The 17,038-nt window shown below is 37.4% G+C and overlaps 2 protein-coding genes across 2 annotated transcripts; one reads left to right on the forward strand and one right to left on the reverse strand.

Moving 5' to 3' along the window:
• The first annotated feature begins 389 nt into the window (after positions 1 to 389).
• Positions 390 to 7,902, forward strand: LOC114468968 (eukaryotic translation initiation factor 3 subunit D-like). Its single transcript, XM_028456155.1, has 8 exons — positions 390 to 393; positions 2,825 to 2,903; positions 3,683 to 3,735; positions 5,325 to 5,401; positions 6,269 to 6,411; positions 6,497 to 6,689; positions 7,412 to 7,505; positions 7,803 to 7,902. Exons 1-8 carry the CDS (start codon positions 390 to 392, stop codon positions 7,814 to 7,816), a joined length of 657 nt encoding a protein of 218 aa, XP_028311956.1. The 3' UTR covers positions 7,817 to 7,902.
• Positions 7,903 to 8,174: 272 nt separating this feature from the next.
• Positions 8,175 to 16,671, reverse strand: LOC114467824 (amine sulfotransferase-like). Its single transcript, XM_028454282.1, has 6 exons — positions 16,443 to 16,671; positions 14,709 to 14,911; positions 11,973 to 12,099; positions 10,102 to 10,196; positions 9,866 to 10,031; positions 8,175 to 8,502 (listed from the first exon to the last, which is right to left on the reverse strand). The coding sequence occupies exons 1-6, from the start codon at positions 16,582 to 16,584 to the stop codon at positions 8,393 to 8,395; spliced, it is 843 nt and encodes a 280-aa protein (XP_028310083.1). The 5' UTR covers positions 16,585 to 16,671; the 3' UTR covers positions 8,175 to 8,392.
• Positions 16,672 to 17,038: the final 367 nt, after the last annotated feature.

Here is a 17,038-nt window from a genome sequence, read left to right on the forward strand (position 1 = left end):
AGTCATTTTAAAGGTGAATTGGTCCTTCAAAGTTGAAATTTTACATTTAAAAACAAAAACATTACATATCAGTTATTTTTAGGGCAATCTTGTATAAATAAGTCCAAAGACTGTGATTGGCAACAGAGAAAGTTGTGTGTTGGGTTTATTTTTGTTAAAATTCAGTGGCACTTTTTAGGGGAAAAACACATTGAAAGAAATAAAGGTTTTGGAACATTGTATATCGTTTTTTAATTTTTTTATTCAAGCTGAAGTTAATATACTTCTATTATTTTTTGCACAAAATGACAGCAGCAGAGTTTTTCTGGATCAATCCATCCATCAATCCTTTTTCTCCACCTCTTATCCTTTTCAGGGTTGTGGGGTGCTGGAGCCAATCCTAGCGTACTATGGGTGAGGGCAGGATACACCCTGGATAGATCGCCAGTCTACCGCAGGGTTTCTTGATTCTGAATGTATAAATTCTTCATTTTATTTATTTTGTTTTATCAATTCAAGGTGTGAAAGTGTCATCAAATTCTGGGATTGTAGGAGTGGGGCAATACCCCCAGTTTCCCCTGGATGCGGCTCCACTGCGTTACGTCACCGCCGCGTCACCGGAGCTGATAGGTTTCCACTTCACCGGACTACCGCATCTGGGAAGGAGCTGACACGCACCGCAGCGGACCTGGTGGAAATTAGCACATAGACTAACCCCCAATTTCCACTGGATGCGGCTCCGCTGCGGAACATCACCGCCGCGTCACCGGAGCTGATAGGTTTCCATTTTAGTCTATGTGTTAATTTCCACCAGGTCCGCTGCGGTGCGTGTCAGCTCCTTCCCAGATGCGGTAGTGCGGTGCCCTCCGCCAGATATACGCAGGGCTTCTATTTCTGGCGGACACCGGAGCACGACGCATCAATTAGCACAGAGCAAATGAAGCTAAACAGGAAATTAAGCACGTACTCCGCAATAAAATATTGAGTTACTTTTCAAAATAAAACACTTCAGATTATATTACAAGTAAATACATAACCAAAACGTCATAATGTGTAAAAACAAATTCACATCCACTATACTGATTCCTCTCATACTGTAACTACACTGTAAACGGCAGCAACTTTGATTTAGTTTCACTGGTGCAGTTTTATCTCTTCTCTGTTGGCTGTTGCTAAAAAATGTGGCTATGACAAATCCAGTGTCCAACCTTCTTGTTCTCCTTTGTTAGGAACATTGACCTGTTTATTGTTGTGTTTATAACACATACATTTAACCGCGTTCTCGCGCGATTATATAAATATCGTGAGAACTGCTCTGTCTCGTGACGTCACAGTCGTTCAACCGGAGCGCACCGTGGCGCACTCAAAACGCAACCAGTGTGAATTACCGGACGACGGACAGCGGTGAAATACCGGATCGGTGCCGTGGCGCAGCGGAGACGTATCCAGTGGAAACCCCGGGTTACATCTACAAGCTTACGTCTCACAACAAGTGTATGAATATCTCATCCAAAAATGCCCTTATCGTTGTCTAAGCGGTTAACTTTTTTCAAGACTTGTTTAGGACTTGGACTCGACTTGGGACTTGACTGTATAGACTTTATTTTCTATCTATAGACCCTTTGATTGTTTGTAAACATTGTGATGTATTTTGTTGGGCGGGGCTTAGCCTGTAGGCAAAGCCACAATTGTCTTCATTTTTTTCTCAGCACAAGTGTCCGCTGGAATCCTATAAAACTTTAATTTATGTCCACTAACGTTATTCCTCCTATTCTGGCAGCCAAACACACAACAAGACAACATTCTAAAGCTGTAACATTATCTGTGTGGTGGGTTAACATTTTATTAATACAAAATGAAGATGAGTGTCCGAGTTAGGCCCTCCGTGGATAAGCCTGAGTGCAGCAGAGCCAAACGCTACACTGAGGAACAAACAGCCAAACAAACATATCTATAAACTGATGAAACCCAACAGGTGGAGTTTAAAGCTTTAGCTTTAAACAAAGAAGGGAAGCAACAAATGTTTATTACGGTGGTAAAACCCCCATGCAACAACAGAGAAGCACGAGAACAGGCAACTTCAATGATTCACAGGCAATAAACATTCAAAGAGCAGTGCTTGCTGGGTTTGATTGTGAAAATATTTGTTCAGGCAGCCTGATGAAGGCAATACTCAACTTTAAGTGAAAATGTAGATTGTATGAAATGAATATGATATGGTGCAATTCCAATTACAAAGTCATTTTTCTGAACTGAATTACAATTGAATTACGACAGCAACTGATTTTTAGAATCACACTAATAACTATAATTACGCCATAATTGTAAACAATAATCAACTACGCAAATACAATTATAATTGATCCCAACTCTGGTTTGTTTTGTAACTTTAATGAAATTGAGATGAGATTCTTTTATTGTTTTACTTTCCAATTTGTGACGATTTAAGAGATTTGGTTTTTAGGAAAATGTCCCTGATTAATGTTGACTTTTTATGATTTGATGATTAAAAAAAACTTGAGTTGTTGTAGAAAAGAGATTTAATCTGCAAAGCCTGGGAGGTGTGGCAGAGTGAACTGTTAACTATTGAGCTGTGAATACGTCATGCAACTTTGTTTCTGTTATGATTTAGATTTTTCTTTGTTTTTTCTGTTATCTGACAATCATTGCATTTGTATTTCTTGTATTTCTGAGGGTTAGGCACTTTTTGTGCATGTAAAGAAAAAAAATCTCTAAAAAAAAAATCTGTTATGAAAATACAGGTTAAGCTTACTTTTAATGTGATGTGCTACTAGATGTATTCCACAAATAAACATAATCTATGCAAAATAAGAATTTTGCACAGATCGCTACAAGTTCCCAAACCCCAACCCGTTCGTAGAGGAGGACATGGACAAGAGCGAGGTGGCGTCTGTGGCCTACAGGTGGGGCTGCTGAGCTGAGTGTTTAACCCAGTGGGTGACCAACCTTTATTGGTTCATGGCCCCATTTTTACATCACAAAATTCTGGTGACCCAGAAAAAAAAATAAGATAACCTTAAAGTTTCAGCAGCATATATAGATAAGTAGGAAGATATATATACATGGGCCTGTACACAGTACAGAGAGAAAGAGGGAAGACATGTTGCAAGAAAAGAAAATTGCTCAATAAAAACAATAAAACAGAATATATACATGTACAAATATACAAAAAAAAGAAAAAACAGAATAAATACATATACAGTACACACTAGAGTTTCTGACTTTTGTCTGTAGATTGGCTAAAAAAATGTTTTGATTATAGACTGACATACTGAAAGATAAATCTACCAAAACTGTTTGAACATATAGCAGTAATACAACATATTCATCAGCCTCAAACTGCAGAAAGTTTTAGCGAGTCATATTTCACAATTTTTTGCTGAAATCGAGTCTGAGTCTGAAGTCGTTTTCCATGCAGTCTTGTTCTGTATTTTGTTTTTGTTTGTCAAAGCTGAAAAGTATGTAGTGGCAGAAAGCATCAAGCACATATTTGTGCATTTTAATGAGATTTCAATGTTTCCCTGTCACCACTAGAGGGTAGTCAAGGCTCTAAATGAATCAGTTGGAGCCAATACTTGGCAGGGTGCAGTCGGCCCACCAGCCGTAGATTGGACACCTCTGTTGTTGACATTGAATAGTTAATAGAATGTGAAATGTAGTTAATTGAAGGTTTGTGTCTCAGGTATCGTCACTGGAAGCTCGGGGAAGACATCGACCTGATCGTTCGCTGTGAACATTTATTTATTTATTTTTATTTATTCACTTTATTTCCGACATGGTTGCATTCACTTTTTTTTTTTTTCACATTTTTTTTTTCTTTTTGTACATGCCGAAAAAGGAGACGAGAGAAGCAGTTTGCTTATCCGGGTCCCGTCCCCTGTTTTACCATCGCAAATTTACATAGGTTTACATGTCTCTCTGGTCAAACATTCTTGAGTTGTTCTGAACAGTCCTTTTTTGTGTATTCTCATCTGTAGTCAGTGTTGTCCTCCTCCTCTCTATCGTTGTTCGTGTTGGCCTTGTTCCCTGCCAGACGTTGTTAGCATTCCTCCAGTTCAAGAACAGTTCCTCTTTCGAAGGTGTTTGGAAGGTTTTTCCCTTTTCATCCATAATGTCACCACTCGGGAATGTCTCTTTTGGACACACAAGTTTGCAGCTTGTTTTGTCTCTACATAAAGGCTAATCCAGCTGTTGTTAGTTCTATTGGCAGTGTTGTATTTTCCACTGTTAGATTTAACTTGTATAAACACATTATTATATCTTAGTTCATAAGCAAGGTAGTAATTTCATTGTACAAGAAAACGTGTTTCTAACTGCACATATGACAATAAACACTTTGAATTTAAATTTAATGTAATCCTTAATCACCCCACCACCTAGTAATTGAAATGAATAAATGACAGACCTTTTTTACTCTTGGTTTCCACATTTAATTCAGTCTCCGTAAAATAATCACAGTCTGAGTTTTGTTTCCAGTGTTTATATAGATCTGGGTCCATATCCATGATTACCATCAGTAGTGTTGTTGTTTAGGTGGATCCTTCGTATTTTCGCAAGTCTTCCATTGTTTTGATGAGGATTGGTTTTCCGTCCTCTTCTTCCAGGATATAAATCCTGCAGTTTTTTGACCACCATTTTTCCTCCTTTTTTTATTTGGCGTGCCTTCCATGCAATGCTTGCATTTTGTTTCGTCAGGTTTTCATTGATGTACACCTTCGTTCCCTTGAGTTTATTTCCTTGCTTCAGTAGTTGTCCTTTGAATTTCATATTTGTGAAGGTTATTTTTACAGCTCTGTTATCATTTTTCTTTGGCAGGAGATGGCAGGAGTTGATGTTGTCAGGGTTCAGGACAATGTCCTTCGACTCCAGGTAGTCAATGACCTGTTGTTCAATCGATTTTGTTTCTTCGTCACTCGCGTAACTCCTGGGTTTTATCTTTAGGCCTGTGATGATGACATCTTTCTCTCTTTCCTTTTGTTCCAGCTGTTCAATCCTGGCGTTCAACAATTTTATCTCTTCAGCATTTCTTTCATTCTTTTCTTTCAGTACCTTTGCTTCGCTTTGTAGGTTTTCCAGTGAGTTTTCCAGCGTCTTTTCCAACGACTTTATCTCGGCAGATAGGTTTCGTAGACCCTCGCATATCATCTCCTTGACCTCTTCCAAACCCGAATTGGGTTCTGAAGGGCCTCCCTGCGGTTTTTTCACCATTTTCCTTCAGTCTTGGGCCCAATTTTTCAAGCTGTTAAGCTGTAGCCAGCTGTAGCCAAGGTCGTGTTATCGGAGTGAATGAAAAACACGTCTGCTCTCTCCAAAGACCAGAGAACATGACGGAGTGATGACCGGCGCTAACGGAGAGGTTTCCTTCATCAATGTGAAAACTCTGAATGAGTGGGACTCCAGGGTGAGAGAAGCAGTGCAGAGAAGAGTTTAAAGACTTGACCTCACCACAGCACAGGCTGCAGGGCGGAGTCATTGGGAATCGGTCGTGTATCGTGTTGACACGTCTCGTTGCTGCAGAGTGTTTAAAAATCAAATCCAGCATTTTCTCTCTGAAAAATGTCATTTTGAATAATGACTGCGGTAAAACTGTAAAAGCTAAAAGAGTATTTTATTTAAAAACTACAGGATCTGTTTAGTAGCTCTTGGTCAGTAATTCCCAAACTTTTCTCAGTCCCGTTCAGACATTTAACCTAAAGTCACCTAAAAAACATAATAATGGAATGCCATACACAATGTAGCCCTACAGTGAAATTTGTCTCTGAATTTTACCTATCCTGTTAAGAAAGAATATATAATTTAAAAAAATTAGAAATCTGTTAAGACACAAGACCAATTATAAATCAGAATTATTACTCAATATATAAAATAATTAGTCTACTGGCATTTTCTTTTTTTTTTTTGGAAAAATAAATCTACCAAACATTTGTTGATTGAGCATATAGCATTAATATAACATAATAATCACCCTGAAACTGTGAAATACAACTTTAATGAGAAGGGTGAGGTTGATAGAATGAACAGAACTCTTTGAGTTTAGTCTGAGTCTAACATTGTTCTCCACGCAAAGTGTTCTATATTTTCTTTTAATGTGTATCAAAGCTGAAAATCCCTTCTGTACTTTGGCTAGCACAAAGCAATGTAGCTCTCAACATATTTATTTTTTCATGTACCCCCCCTTGACAATTTGCGTACCCCACTTTGTGAACCTAGGCTTTTTGTTGATGTGTACGTGAGGCTTAAACTCATGCGTGTGTGTGTTTGTTACCAGTATTGTAACGGCGTGGACTGGCGTCAGAAGCTGGACTCTCAGCGAGGAGCCGTTATGGCCACTGAGCTGAAGAACAACAGCTACAAACTGGCTCGTTGGACCTGCTGCGCCATGTTGGCTGGATCTGAGTACCTGAAGCTGGGGTGAGGAGTCGGACCCACATCTGAACCATGATGTTCTGCTGCTGCTGCTGTTATTAATCAGGCTCTTTTGTCCTTCGTCTTTCAGTTACGTGTCCCGTTACCACGTGAAGGACTCGGCTCGCCACGTCATCCTGGGAACGCAGCAGTTCAAGCCCAACGAGTTCGCCAGCCAGATCAACCTGAGCATGGAGAACGCCTGGGGAATCCTGCGCTGCGTCATCGACATCTGCAGGAAGCTGGACGAGGGCAAATACCTGATCCTGAAGGACCCCAATAAGGTGAGGGAAGAATGCCTGTAGTACGGTGTACATTTAGGACCTCCTCAGGAAAACATGTCATTTATCAGACCAAACTCATGACTCAGCAAAACCTCAGTTAGATGAAAAGGTCTCAGGCTTCAAAATAAAAGTTCGCGTGTTGAAGTCAATTGAAAAGCCGTTCTTTCCTTTTATTTTTTAAAAGTTAAGCTATATCATCGTATTGTTTGATTAATAGATCGTTAAATGAAACATTGATGTTTCTTAACTTTTAAAAATAAATAGAAAATTACTGCGTTCGACTTTGTCATGTGTATTTTCAATTACTTCAAAGTAAAACGCCATGTCGTGTTTTAAGGCCTGAGGTCATTGAGTCTGCGGACAAAATAACTGCACGTCTCACAAATCAAACATCCTAATTATCAGGGGAAACCTGACTGGCACCCAAATAAATTATAATAAATCAAAACTTTTAGATAAATCATCACAATGTATTCCATAAAGAAAATTAAAAACACTTGTTATGAGGGTGATGAAATGAAGCAATAATGTTTAAAAAAAAAAAAAAAAAAAGAAATCAATATCATATATCAGAGGATAGTAAAAAGTAACTCATTACTGCTCACTAGTGTTAAAAGTTTGATAAAACAACTGGAACTTTTAACTGAATATGAACTATTTTTACATGAGCAGCATGTGTTTGTTTCCTGCTAAAGTTCTGTGTGTGTGTTTGTCGTCGACAGCAAGTGATCCGTGTGTACAGCCTCCCTGACGGCACCTTCAGCTCTGACGAAGAGGAGGAGGAAGAGGAGGATGAAGAGGACGAGGAGGAGGAAGGTGTGACATTTAGTGTTTTTCACAGAAAAACTCCACTGCCCTTTTTAAAGCAGTGGTCCCCAACCACCGGGCTGTGGACCCATACTGGGCCTCGAAAAAAAGAATCAAGTTTTAAAAATTCTGTTTTTATGTTTACAAAGTTTTCCACTTGTTTTAATGTTTTGTATAAAAGTAGTTTAAGTTTTTTGTGATGGTCTGAAGAAGTGTGTGTGTGTGTGTGTGTGTGTGTGTTTTACGTATGTTACATAAAAACAACAACCTTCTTATTTAATTCCCTATTCGTCTCTTTTCTTTCAGATGAAGAGAATTAAAGTTTGGGTTCGACTCCAGTGACAAATCAACCTCCGTCATCGTCACAAATGACCTTCTTTAAATAAAGACAAAGAGTTTTAAAGCATTTTGTGTTGTTCTGATTGATGTAATTTTATTAATCTGTTATTCATTCAATCTTTTCATTAAAACACATTCTTTCTCAGTTTATGGTGATAAAAGTCCAACTTCGTTTTCTTTTTAAATTTATTATTATTATTATTTTTAAAGGTTAAGATATATCAATGTTTCATTTAACTAAGTATTTATTAATCAAACAATAATTTTATGTAAATTTTAAAAAATTAAAAAAAAAAAAAGGAAAGTATGAAAGCATATAACATTCACAAACAAAATCAATTTTTCCTCTGAATAAAATATGGATTTAGGATTTCTTTCTAATCTTAAAAAATCATTAAATTGACCTTCCTCTGAAGAACAATGACCACAGACGGTTGAAGATCAAATCTTCAAAACACATTTTTTTCATTAAAAACCCATTTTCAGGAACTTTCAGTTAAAATTCTTGGTGGCTGATTTTCTATGTGAGGCGACATTAATTTTTTTCTGATCGTGAATCATTCCCAGATGAAGTTTAAAGACCGATCTCCAAGTTTCTCCTGCAGGAGTCGGTCGACTCTCTCGCTCTGCTCAGCGGTGAGGAAATTCTTCCAGTCTCCGATCTGACCTGAAATACAGAGGTTAAAGTAATTAATTACAAGTACTCACCTTACTGTAATTGATTTGTTTTTTTAACGGTACTTGTATATTTCTAAATCAGTAGTTTTACTTGTACTTAAGTACGTTTTAAAACAGGTAAAGTAATTTGTTACATCTCTACACCCACCTTTTGTTTTAAAATGATCAAAGGACATTGTGACTAAGTATAAGTCATTTATTTATAAAGCGCTTTTTATAGATAAAATCACAAAGTGCTGTACAGAGCTGTGGTGAAAATACAAGTGTAACATCATAATAGAATAATAAAACATGGGTACATTTCATATACAGTAAATCATAACAGCAGCATCATAAAAAGATTAAAAAAAAACAAAACATTTAAAATCCACAAAAACTAAAAGCTTGTTTGAAAAGCAAAGTATTCAACAGTTTTTTTTTTAAAGTGTCCACACAGTTGAGCCCACTGAGAGACTGGTGCAGGTTATTCCAGAATCTGGGGGCCACAACCTGGAAATGCCAGGTGTCATTGTAATGACTAATCGATAATCATTAGTTGCAGCCCTAGTCGGCCAATCAATTAATCGGTGAATCAGATTTTTTTTTTTTAAACAGTTTATCTGTAAAGCACAAAAGATGATTAGACTAAAGTAAAAGTGTCTCGCGCACACAAACACTATGGTATGCACATACAAAAACTGCGCACACAGAGACTCGTGGGGCACATGAACTCATCGTGAGCGCACAAACACTGGGCGTGCACACAAACACTCGTGCGCGCACACGCAAAACACTCATTGTGTGCACGCACAGACACTGGGCATACACACACAAACACTCTGCAGACACACATACACACTCTGCATACACACACAAGCACTCGTGGTGCGTGCACAAAAACACTGCAGACACACACAAATACTCGTGCGCGCGCACACAAAGCTCTGCAGGTGAAACAAACAGCTCTGCCTCACGGTCAGCAACTTAAATGCACAACGCAACCAATTGATAATGATCATTACCAACGCTTTTAAGAGTTGATATTTATTGATTCTTTGTTGCAGCCTTAATGACCAGACAACAATCAAATGTATCACATAATTAATTGTACATTTTGACAAACATTTTATTTTATATAAATGCTTTCGTGGAAAATAAATTAAGTTCCAATTGCACAAGATTTAGTCTTTTCCTTTTTAAGTTTAAACCTGAGATGTTCACTGTATGCAAGGGAACTGTAGCAAGATTTATTACCAAAAACAAAAACAAAGTCACTAGTAACTTTTACTTTAAGTACTATTTATTTAAGCTGCTTTTTACTTGTACGTGACTATTTTATGTATGACTTGTACTTTTAAAAAAACCTTTTATACCTTTACGCATGAAGTTTCCCCGAATCTCTGGTATGAACTCATAGTTGGCTTTTGGGTCTTTCTTCATGTTCTTAAACGTGGCTTTTTCCACCACTTTCTGAATATCGGCTTCACTCAGATTCTTTCCTAAGAAGCTGCAGATCTTCCTCACCGCTCCCGTTAAATCCTGAAACCAAAGAGATAAAAACTAACTCAGAGAAGCTCAAAGTGACAGAAACCAGAGCCGAGACTCTTACCAAGATCATGTCCTCGTAGGTGAGATAGAGGATGTTGTACTGGTCCTTCACAGAGAGCCAAGCCCTGATGTGGTCAAACCAGGACGAGCCCCCGACTGGAAGATTAATCATTTCACATCAAATTAAGAGTTTTCTTTAGTAAGAGACGTCTGATAGATCATCTTTGATACTATTTGATATAACATATATCACACAGTAGGTCCAAATGTATAGACACACATTTTTTAGGGGCTACCGGACTCAAAACGCCACTCACTTTGTTCTTCTTGTTGTTGATGTGTACACTAGTTAGTCGCTACTCCTCTGTTATTCATGAACTGATCAGGCTGAAATTTGGAAGGTGTCTCGGAGCCCGATTTTTAGATTTGGGGCCCCAAAAGAAAAGAAAAAACCTGAATGTTGATTTCTCATTTATTTGCAAGTCAAATATTAAAACGGTTAGTGGTACTGAATCATTGGCACATACTAATATATAAATAGAGCCCATTACCTCGTACAGGGCACTACAACTCCGTTAGTTCTCGTCAGATCAGAAATCAGTTTGGTATGAATACTTTATGAATGTATATGATGAGACGCTCAGAGCCCTTTTTTTTTACATGGGGTAGGAGGCCTGGGGGCCCACCCCCCTTTTTAGGATATTTCAATAAATTAAAGTCGTTTACTCTTTTTTTGTGAGTCAAATATTGCGACAGTTGGTGGTACCAAATCATTGACACATGCCAACATATGAATGGGGCCTAATACTTTGTATGTGCCACAGGGGTGCCAGGGGCCCCCCGAGGCCCCCATTTTTCAATTGACTACTTATCCATTAATGCTCTTTGAATCGGGCTGTAATTTGACCTGGATATTCTTTGAGTCGATCTGAAAAGCCTCTCTGAGACCTTTTTGAAAGGGGGGGCGACGGAACATAGTCATGTGACATATCGTTTCAAAGGCAATTCAAAGTAGTTTACGATTATATGTCGCACAATTTCATTTGTTTTACTCAATGGAACCAAGTCATTTCACTGAATTCTCTGGAACGTGGTAGTTGCTATTTGGCGCGGAGACATTCCACAGGCCAGGTTGTAGTTCATCAGAACTTGTTTTTAACAAAATCTTGATTACATTTGCAATTGTAATCCGATCCGATGAAATTCAGTGTGGAAATTGAAGAATTAACCCGATATGACTGTCTCATTTAATAAAGATTGGGCAATTCCAAAACCGAGATATGATATATATATATATATGTGTATAAATGACCCACAAAAATACACAAATGAGAACAAATATACGAACTCAAAAGATTTCAAAAACTGATAATGCAGATTTTTCAGAAAACAGTAAAAATTTATGAATTCTATAAAATCTACAGGAAAATACAACATAATGACTCCAATAACTCCAAAATACAACAAAAATTCTCCAAAACCAACAAAGGGACAACAAAACCAACAAAGGGACAACAGAAACACAAAAAAAACATCATAAATACAGAAAGTGACTCAAAAAAACACACAAAACAACAAAAGACTAATTAAGAAGCAAAAAAAATACAAAATGATGACAAAAACATGGAAAACAACACAAATATACTAATGATAGAAAATATAATAAATATATAAAAAAACATACAAGCTCTCTGTTGTTTCCTGTGTTAATGCTCTGATTCATCATTATTCAAAATGCTGACATGAATAATGATCATGTGACCCTCAGATCAGATACAATAACATGTTTGTGGCCCTGCTGTGATAAAAGTTGCTCCTCTCTAAGAACACTAAACTAAACTAACACGTCAATCTTAAAGGACTCAGATGAAGTCATAGGGCGTGAGTCAGATGAACCTCTCAATGTGTTGGGGTCAAAGTGGATCATCTCACCGTTTCCAGAGAGATATTGTTCAAAGAAGAGGTCGAAGCTTTCTGGAGTATCGAATCTGTTGTATTCTCTGCTGAAGTGGAAGTAGGACACCATGTTGTCCTTTGGATTCCTCATCACGTAGATGATCTGTGGAGGAGGAAACATGTGAGAATCCATTTTTTTTTATTCTAAACAATTTATTTTTTTTTGCCACTTTTCATCCAAATAAGCTTCCTTTTGCCCAATAAACAACACTTGTTTCCTTTTTCCTCTACATTTTGTTTCTTTTTGTTCCACATTTTTCCCTTTTTCACTATTATTTGCCACATTTTGTTCATTTAAACTACCTTTAGCCATTACATACCAGGCGTCACATCCCCCACTGGTGAGATGCGCATCTACGCAGTGTCACAAGCATGTCATTGTATCTGATGTGAGGGTCACATGATCAACATTCATGTCAGCATTTGGAATAATGACCAATCTGAGCATTAACACAGGCACATTGACCCAGCGCCATCTTAGAAGATGACGGCCCTATACGGATGTATCTGCGTGGGTGTGTTTACTTGAATAATAGTGTTATTTTTTGACTTATTGAAAGCAGCCCATGTGCTAAACGATTGTTGAAGGTCGTTTCTGTTTTGCCTGAATATGTCGGAGGCCACGGATAATGTTTACACTACCAGAAGCTGAGAGAAGTCGGTAGAAGGAGAAACTGGGTCTGATCGGTGGGAATGACTCCGAAAACGTTCCTGTTGACAAATGGAATGAAGATGTCTCTTATTTCCCAGGAGTGACTTATCCTGACATTGTGAACTTCCTCGTCTTTACATCTCGCTCATACACAATGGACCACATGAAAAGTTTCAAGGGACTGGAAGTTTACAACCAGTTTGTTTGTGGCTGGATTTGTGAAGTAGCTTCTTTTATTCATAATGGACTCCACTATACAGAGCGCTCAGGCTAGTAAAAATGACATATATTCAAAGGAGACAAAATCACCAAATGTTTTTTCTTTGCACTAAAATATTGATTTAAAAATGGCAGCAACTCCACCACCTTTCCTGCAAGTACGACACATATTGAAATAAAGTCTTGTATTGCACTTACATTGAGAATAGTATTACTGATACCATCATTCAACCACGTTTCATTAAGAAATAAAAAGTCCAAGTGATGTGTCAAAATAATTTCATTAATTAGCAGTGATTTGTTAACAAGAGATCTAACATTAAGAAGAGATAATTTTAAAGACTTTACTGGAGACGCTGGTGGACTCTTTGGATGACATGTTATAGTAGTCACATTTTTATCTCTATTAAGATTTTTATTTTTCTATGTTCATTGACTCCATGTTCTTTCCTTGTTATTTTGTTCTCCGATGGTACATGTTGTTCTTTGTTTTTATTGTCTTTTATCAGGACTGATAGCAGTGTGACTGGTGCAGTAAAATAAGTTGGATGTTAAAAGTTTTACTCCAGCCTTGTTTAGACACATTCCATCTGCTCTATAAAGATGACGACGTTCCCAAAAAATCTGAAAGTTTTCTATGAAATTTAGTGAAAGGGCAGCACAAGCTGAAGACAAAAATGTATTCAGAGAGTAAATCCTTGAGAATTCCAGATCTCCTTTGTGGACTGGAGGTATCAGGCCACAAATGAACCGTTTTTAGCAGATGGGTGAAATCCTGTTTAACACCTCAGACTCCTCCTTGGATAAATCATTTAATCAAAAAAAAATAATTCTTCAAATGACTTTAACGATAACTTTGACATTGTTGCTAAACATCTTTAACAGAAACGTCTCCCACTATCAGTGTGTGAGGTCATTACTTCGGCCGACCAAGCCGCTTCTGTTTTCCTGAAGAACTTTCAATTTTTGCATTTCCAGAAGGTTGTATGTTAACCTCATTAGAGGAAGATCCTAGGTTATTCAGCAGTAGGGGGAATCTATAATCCAGTTCTACATGAAACTGGATTTGTGACTTGGTGATACTCCTGCCTTTAACAGATTTCCACTTTTGTGCCTGGGCAGACAAGGGAGTTGATGTTGAGGCTGCAGTCTGAGAAGGGAGTGCAGGCCAGTCCGTCTCATTACTGAATCAGGGCGATTTGCTTGGCCCGTTAGACTTTGAAGTGTATATGACTTTTTCTTAGGCTTAGCTCCCAGGGTCGTATCATTATCATAGCCACAGTGTCCATTAACCTCAATGTTTACTTGTATTGCTCACACTGTAGTCCCAAGTTAAGTAATCTTTAGGAGAAAACTGCTGTATTCTGTTGTGGAAGTTGTGCTAGTTCGCTTGCTACTTGTAGCTAGCTAGATTGCTACTTAGCTTTCCAGTTGAGCCAACAAATAAAAAAGCAGTAGATGATTACCTCAGAGCCAGAGTCAGATGATAAGAGTTTGTTGTTGAAGCATCGTGTTCTTTCTCAGAAGAAAAAGTTCATGTTATTTAAATAATTTCCTCTGTGAGATCAGCTCAGCTGGAGATTTTGTAGATGTAAACAGAAGTTCCATGAATCAGTGATTGATTGCTCAACCTCACAGACTGAAAGTGTGTCTCTGTGTAGTGAAATTGAATTTCTGCAGTGAATCTAATTTTGAGAAGCAGAAATACATAGAATTTTTGGAATGTACTAAGAAAAAAAAATTACAATTTCAGTAAATTCAATTTCAAGTTGTGACTTTCAAATTCAGTACCAACTATTCAAATTGATGGATGTGTTGAACCCAACGTAAAGATTCTTTACCTTGGCCTTTTTGTCCTTCAGCGCTAGAGGCATTAGGTTTGGAGGGAGATGTGAGCACAGGAGTCGTGGAGAAGGTCGTAGGGCGTAGTCTTGGCCATTGTTGTACTCCAACCACGGCATCTGCTCGGAGTTGTTGGAGTATTCTGGTAAACCTCCGCTCAGCTCACAGATAGAAATAATGATCTCTTGAGTCCAAATGGTTCCTGTGGAGGAGGAGGGTTGGGCTCAATTACATTCATGTCTTCAATTATTTATGTTCAATTACAATTATGGTGACCGACAATTTTTTCAATTACAAATAACATTACAATTATAATTTCCCCCTGGAAATCAATTACAATTACTCAAAATCACAGAGCCTTTAATAAATAACCCCATAAATGATATCTTTTCTTGTGTTAGCTTTCTGTTAGCATCTCTAATGATAACGAGTCAGTTTGATCCATGTCTTAAATCAGCAATAAAATACACAGTCATTTTATTATTTTATTTTTATCTCGTTTGCTAGCATTTTGAATGTTTTTGGGTGTCATTTTGTGTTTTTGAAGTCATTTTTTCTACTTGTCCTTTTGTGTATTTTGGTTATCTTTTTGTGAAAGTTTTTTTCTCATTTTATGTATTTTAAAAGTCATGCTTTTTTTTCTCTTGTTTGCTTTAGTTTAGTGTATTTTATGTTTCTTTTGTGTGTGTTTTTAGTCATTTTGTCTGTTTTTGGAGTGATTTCTGGTGATATTCTAATGTCGTTTTGTATTTTGTGCCAATAATAATCATAGCCATCATATCATTTTAAAATGAAGAAAAACACAAAAACGTTTTAGTTTCAATAGGAAGAAAACAATGAAAGCTCACATGAATGATTTTTCAACAAATCTATAACATTTAGAATATATAAAACTTTTCACAAGTAGTTACATAGTTTTCTAAGCAAAATGTTGTCGTCGGACAAAAGGGTTGGAGTACTTGAGCCTAAAAAGATTGAGAACCATTGCCTTAAATCTTAGGAAATAAAAGTATTCTTCATGTTTGATTGTATAAAGGATGAAGAATGGGATTTTTAACAATGATGAAAATACAGATTTGATCAGTTTAATGGGAGTTGAATCAGCATCTGTACTGTGTTACGGCAAAATTTGCGGTTGACCTCATTTGGAGACATGATTTATTGCTCTGGTTGAGTGATGGAGTCCAGGCGAAGCATTGATGATTTTATAAAAAAAGGTTTATTATAAAACTAAGTAAAAAAAAAAGTACAAAGATGGAACAAAGTGGAACAAAAATTAGTGACCGTCCGGCCGGACGTTCGAAGGCAGAGAGCCGCTCTGTCTAACAGTTTCACTTTTATACAGATAACATAAGAAGTTCCACCCTGAGGTAAGGAGAAGGGGGGAGTCAGATGCCCAACAGTGGAAACATTTGAGGATGATGAAGACGTGTATATTATGAGGAAGATTGGGCGCCACTCTTATCTATCCTTGATAGTGTGTGTGTTCATGTATATCTGCATGTGAGCTTGAGTTTTGGCCTTCAGCAGAAACTCTGTGCTGCACTGAGTACAATACGATCTGTACTGTTTAATCTAACATGATTCAGCTGTTCAAAAGTGCAAAGAGTAATGGAGTCATCATGTATTAAAACATGACAAATTGTACACATGAACATACATTTGACGATATGATGATGAATATAAAAATCTGCCATAACAACTGTCAGTCCAGAGCAAAAAGACCCACTGACCTGACTTCAGATAAGTGACCAGGAACACGTCACTGTCTCGGATCTCAAAGCTCTGCAGGGAGTCGATGTACTCGGCCGTCGTCATATCAACGAAAAAGTTGTAGTTTTTGTACCTGCAGATGTGTTCAGTGATCTGCTCCATGTTTGCTGAGAGTGAAAGTGTCTCACCTGGACTACTGTGAACTTTGAGCCTGAATCAGGTTTAAAACCAGTGCTGGCCATTCATTCTTCATATTCAATTCATTGTGGGGCGTGTCACTGATAGCACAAGTCATTTTAAAGGTGAATTGGTCCTTCAAAGTTGAAATTTTACATTTAAAAACAAAAACATTACATATCAGTTATTTTTAGGGCAATCTTGTATAAATAAGTCCAAAGACTGTGATTGGCAACAGAGAAAGTTGTTTGTTGGGTTTATTTTTGTTAAAATTCAGTGGCACTTTTTAGGGGAAAAACACATTGAAAGAAATAAAGGTTTTGGAACATTGTATATCGTTTTTTAATTTTGTATTCAAGCTGAAGTTAATATACTTCTATTATTTTTTGCACAAAATGACAGCAGCAGAGTTTTTCTGGATCAATCCATCCATCAATCC

The sequence above is a fragment of the Gouania willdenowi genome, chromosome 8 (genome assembly GCF_900634775.1).
Source record: "Gouania willdenowi chromosome 8, fGouWil2.1, whole genome shotgun sequence".
In the NCBI taxonomy this organism is placed as follows: domain Eukaryota; kingdom Metazoa; phylum Chordata; class Actinopteri; order Blenniiformes; family Gobiesocidae; genus Gouania; species Gouania willdenowi.